Below are 5358 nucleotides of genomic sequence, written 5' to 3'. Positions count from 1 at the left end.
CTAGATATTTAGTAGAACAAAGAGCAATAAAAAAGTCTCATATCATTAGTAGGTCATCTCGCGCTTTTTATAAGGTCACCTAGCAACTAAATGGGCATACAAGACCAGTGAAAGTGTGCAGAACTTCATTCTTTGCACAGCGCAACAGAGATACACACTTTTTAGATGAATCCACATGTGCTTCAGTGACAGACACACCAGCCTCAACAACAGACGAGCATTTCTTTTAAGTTTGGTAGTGACAACCTAAACCTATCTCTTACTAAACACTGAAAGATGAATAGGGTCCAGGAAGACATTCAGCTTCTAAAAGATCAGGAGATGATTAAAAACTATACTGTCAATGAAAACATAGAAATAATCCAAGAGGTGCAAAATGCAATTTCCTTTCTCAAAGTAGAAGTATGGAGGAGAGATATTGAGATTAGTAAATACTTAAAAGTGAAGAGAGACCTAGAAGAAGAAATCTGCTTCCTCAATGTGGCGTTGTGCAGACGAGATGCAGAGATATATAAAAATGTACAAATGAACCAACAGCTTCAAGACATAATATGCAATTTCAAAGAATTACAGGTAGGAACAGAAGTCAATATCAATGAAAATGTAAGAATGGCCAGTAAAATGCAAAATTCCTCCAGTTTTCTGAATGATGAATCCTGGTGGAATGACATTAGGGATGGCGATTCTGTGAAGCTGAGTAGAGAAGTTGAAGAGGAAATGTGCTTCCTTAACATTGAAGTACGCAGAAGAGATGCTGAGATGCATGAAAATTTCAAAATGATCCAGGAACTTCAAGAGGCGAATCGTATTCTCAAAAGGCAGAAACTGAGGCGAGACATTGAGATCACTGAAAATATGAAAATGATCCAGATGCTTCAGGAGGAAATTTGTCTCCTCAATGAGCAAGCTCACACTAAGGAAGCAGAGATTAGGGAGAATATAATGATGAACCTTAAACTGCAGGATGAAATTTCTTTTCTGAAGGATAACAAGCAAATGGGCGATGCTGGGATTATTGACAATACAAAGATGAACCATGAGCTGGAAAAAGAATTCTTCCTCCTGAAAACTCCAATGCCATGGAGGAACAGCACTGACATTAATAAACATGTCAGTATAATAACCAAACTACAAGAAGAACTCTGCCTCCTCAAAGAGCAAGACCAAAGGAGAGAGGCTGAGTTGATAGAAAATATAAAGACAATCCAAGACTTACAAAATGCAATTTGGTTCCTCAATGTGGATCTATGGAAAAAGGAGTCTGAAATCAGTGAAAATATGAAATTGAACAAAGACCTGGAGGAAGAGATTTGCTTCCTAAACGTAGAAGTGCGCAGAAGGGATGTGGAGATCCAAGAAGTTGCAAAAACCAATCGAGAGTTGGAGGAGGAAAATGAGGCTCTGAAGGAACAGGGAATGAAACAGATCAGTGGGGACAGTGAAAACGAGGAGAGCACTCAAGAGTTTCAAAGTGCAGCTTGCTTCCTCAAAGGGTTAGTGAAAAACCAGGAAACAGAAACAGGAAAAAATGTGAAAAAGGAAGTCCTAGAAGAAATTCAGTTTCTCAAGGGAAAGAAACCATTTAAAGAAAATAAAATCCATGACAATGTAGAAATGAATTGTGATCTACAAGAAAACATCTATGGCCTTAAGGAGCAGGAATGGAGGACAGATACGAAGTTCAATGAAGAAATAATAAGAATCCTAGAACTTCAGGAAGAAATTTCCCAATTCAGTGAGCAGATACAAAAAAGAGAGGTTGAGATTGCAGATACAACAAAGATTCAACCCCAGCTTCAAAATGACAAGTTCATTTTTAAAGAAGAGGACCAAAGGTGGGTCATGAACATAGTTGAAAATGAAGATGGAAAACCAAATCAAAAAACTGAAGCGGGGGCACCGAAAGGCCAAATGATTCGAGAATTAAAAGGCGCAATACGCTTCCTCAATGTGGAGTTATCAAGGCGAGAGACAAAGCTTCAGAAAACTGTAAACCGGGCAAAGTCCATGAAAAAGCATGCCTTCAAGCGATTAGGAATAAACAGAGACAGTATGAACAGTGACAATGAGAAAGCAGATCGAGAGTTCAAAGGTGAAATGTGTCTCGTTGGAGATCAGAACCAGCAAAGAAAGAAGAAATTTGACCAAGAGTCAAACATGGATTTAGAACTTCAGAAACTCCTTGATGAGCAGGTCTTGAACAGCGAGATGGTGGTCAATGAAAGTATGAAAATGAATCTTGACTTTCAAGAGGAAATTGGATTCCTTAGTGAACAAGTGAGAAGTGGAGAAGTTGAAATCAATGAAAACGTAAAGGCGGATGTTGACCAGCTGGAGGAAATTTGTGTCTTTAGTGAGCATGAGCAGAGCAAAGATGTTAGTATTAATGAAAATATAAAGACAATCCAACAGATACAAAATGTAATTGGCTACCTGAGTCTGGAGTTGAAGAGGAGAGATGCTCAGATCAGCAAATGTTTAGTAAAGAACCAGAAGTTAGATGAACAAATTTGCTTTTTGAATGTGGAGGTGTGCAGGAGAGATGGCGCTATTCATCAACACGCCACGATCATCCAAGATTTGCAGAAACAAAATCAGTTTCTCAAGCGGCAGGAGCTGAGAAGGGGGACTGAGACCAGTGAAAACGCAAAGATGAAGCAAGTCCTTGAAAAAGAGATTAACCTTCTCAACCAGGAAGTGCAGTGCATTGAAGCAGAGGATGGTGGGCACAAAAAAACTAATCTAGAGCTTCAAGGAGAAATCTGCTTCCTGAAGAATCAGAAGCCAGCAGTAAATATAGAATTCAATGAAAACAGAAATGCAACCGAAGAGCAGCAAGAAACCTACAAAGTCAATGAACAAATTATGTGGACCAGCACAGACATTAATGAAAACAGACCAATAATTCAGGGGCTTCAAGAAGAAATCCACAATTTAAAACAGCAGGAGCAGAAGAGAGAAGTTGAATTAAGGGAAATTGTAAAGATGAATCAAGATCTTCAAAAGGAAATTCAGGCCATCAGAGAGCTTCAAAGTTCAACCTGCTTCCTGAATGTAGAAGTATGTTCGGCTGACAATGAGATCAAAGAATCGCTTATCACGAATCACGAAAAACAAGGCAAAAATAATACCCTTGATGAGTGGGAGCTGAGGATAGACTCTAAAATTAATAAAGAAAGGAAGAAGATTCAGAAGCTGCAAGAAGAGATTTGCTCATTTGGTGAACAGGTATGGGAAAAAAAGTTGCAGATCATAGAAATTTTAAAGATGAATCCAGGGCTGCAAAATGAATGCAGTGTGAAAGAAGACCACTTTCTGAGTAGAGATGCAGTGGTTAGTGAAATTTTCAAAATGAAATCAGAACCCCGAGATGAAATGCACATCTTTCCAGGGAAGAAGATTCAAGAAGCATCAGGTCCAGGTTATTTCATTAGTGTCAAACTGTGCCAAAAAAACAATGAGATTGATGAAAAAGCTAAGATGAATCTGGAAATGCAAGAAGATTCTTGTGTCCTCAAAGACCCAGGACAGAAGGGAGCAAATGAGCTTGCTGAAAAGGCGAAGATTAATCGTATGTTGAAAGAAAGAATGATTCTATTGAAAGAGGAATTGTGGTGCATAGAAGCACAGATGAGACTTAATGGAAAATTGGACCAAGATCCTCTGATAGACACTCTCTTCTCTAAGAAGGAGGAGTGGGAGAGAGATGAAGCACACAAGAAGAAAGCAAAAGTGACTCCTCTCAGAGTACAAAACCTGCAGAAGGAAGGTAAGATAGGAGATGATGCGAGTTTTACCCGAGAAAATCAAACAGAGCAGGACTCCACGAATGACCAAGAGTGGAGCTTGGAAGTAGAGACTGGTGAAAAGGTAAAGTGGATCATTGAGAATAAAGGAGACACGTGCTTGCCAAAAGAACAGGCTCCTAGAGAAAATTTAATGGAGACACCACTGCTGATTGAGGATGTTATGCTGAGCAGTGAAGAGCAAAATAAAAGCAAGGATGCTCAAGAACATGGTTGGATGTTTCGACCGAAGGAAGAGAACTGTCTCTATCTAAAACAGCCAGATCAAAACAGAATGGTCAAGGCACAGGGAACCTCCAAAGAAGATGCTGAGGTTGGTGAAAACAAAAAGATAATTCAAGAGCTGCAAAATGCAGTTTGGTTACTCAGGGGTATGGTGTGGAGAAGAGACATTGAGCTCCAAGACAATGGTAAGATGCACAGAGCACTTGAAGAGGAAATCTGTTTCCTCAATCTGGAGTTGTGCAGGCAAAATGCTGAGGTTCACAAAAATGTGAATGTATATGAGGAGTTGCAGGAGGAGAACTGTGTTCTGAAGGAGCAGGAGCTGATGAGGAACACTGAGATGAATGACAATGTGAAGAGGATTCGGGAACTGCAAGAGGAAATCTGCCTTCTCAAGGAGCAGAAGCCATTTGGTGGTCCAAAAAGAACAGAGCATGTCAAGATGATTCAAGATAAAATTTGCCTTCTCAGAAATCAGCAGAGAAAGGTAGATGCTAACAATAGTGAAATTCATGATCTACAGAAGGAAATCTGCTTCCTTATTAAGGAATTATGGAGAAGAGACACGGAGATCGCTAGTATGCAACAGGCGATCCAGGAGTTGCAGGAAGAAATCATCTTCTTGAGACAGCATATATGGAGGAGAGAGGTAGAGATTAGGGACAACATGCAACTGATTCGAGAGATGCAGGAAGAAATTCACTTTTTGAGAGAGCATCTTTGGACTCAGGATATTGAGATAGGTGACAACAAGCAATGTATTCTGGCAAAGCAAGAAGAAACCCACTCTTTCAGAGAACACACTTCAAGGAGAGATTGGGTGCAAAACACAGAAGGACATATAGCTGGCCAAAAATCTCCTAAGGGAAAGGCACAAACACTAACAGAGGGCACTATGGAGAACTGTGGATAACAGTAGCTGTGTAACAAGGGAAGAAAGACATTTTGTAATATACAGACATGCCACACAGCAGCTGAGGATGCTGTCAGAATGACGCATGAAAATCTAAAGAGTGGCTTAAACTGATTGCAACCTTGTAGGTCCATTACTATTCTGAAGAGCGTCATAATAGCTTGAAACAGCAAAACGTTGTGACCATCTTGATATTTAAGACCTCACAAATACTTGAGGTAAATAAAGCTTTCATCATGATGAACTGAAATCATGCACAGCATGGACTTTATCCATAGATTGAAACTTTATTATTCCTGAAGGAAACTGCATCATCCACAAAGGATATGCACTCTCTCCTTACTAAAGGTTAGTAAATGAGAGTAATAAAGTAAAACTGCAAATCACAAGAAAAAAATAAATACATTTTGTAAA

The 5358-nt window shown here is 39.5% G+C and overlaps 1 protein-coding gene across 1 annotated transcript; it reads left to right on the top strand.

Moving 5' to 3' along the window:
- The first annotated feature begins 276 nt into the window (after positions 1–276).
- Positions 277–4944, top strand: LOC120526708 (trichohyalin-like). The gene has a single exon (XM_039749865.1). The coding sequence runs from the start codon at positions 277–279 to the stop codon at positions 4942–4944; it is 4668 nt and encodes a 1555-aa protein (XP_039605799.1).
- Positions 4945–5358: the final 414 nt, after the last annotated feature.

This window comes from Polypterus senegalus, chromosome 3 (assembly GCF_016835505.1).
Source record: "Polypterus senegalus isolate Bchr_013 chromosome 3, ASM1683550v1, whole genome shotgun sequence".
NCBI classification, from domain to species: domain Eukaryota; kingdom Metazoa; phylum Chordata; class Cladistia; order Polypteriformes; family Polypteridae; genus Polypterus; species Polypterus senegalus.
This window is presented reverse-complemented; position numbering and strand designations above follow the sequence as displayed.

Excerpts from the sequence above, each read along its gene's own strand:
- LOC120526708 (XM_039749865.1), top strand. The coding sequence starts at position 277 with ATGAATAGGGTCCAGGAAGACATTCAGCTTCTAAAAGATCAGGAGATG.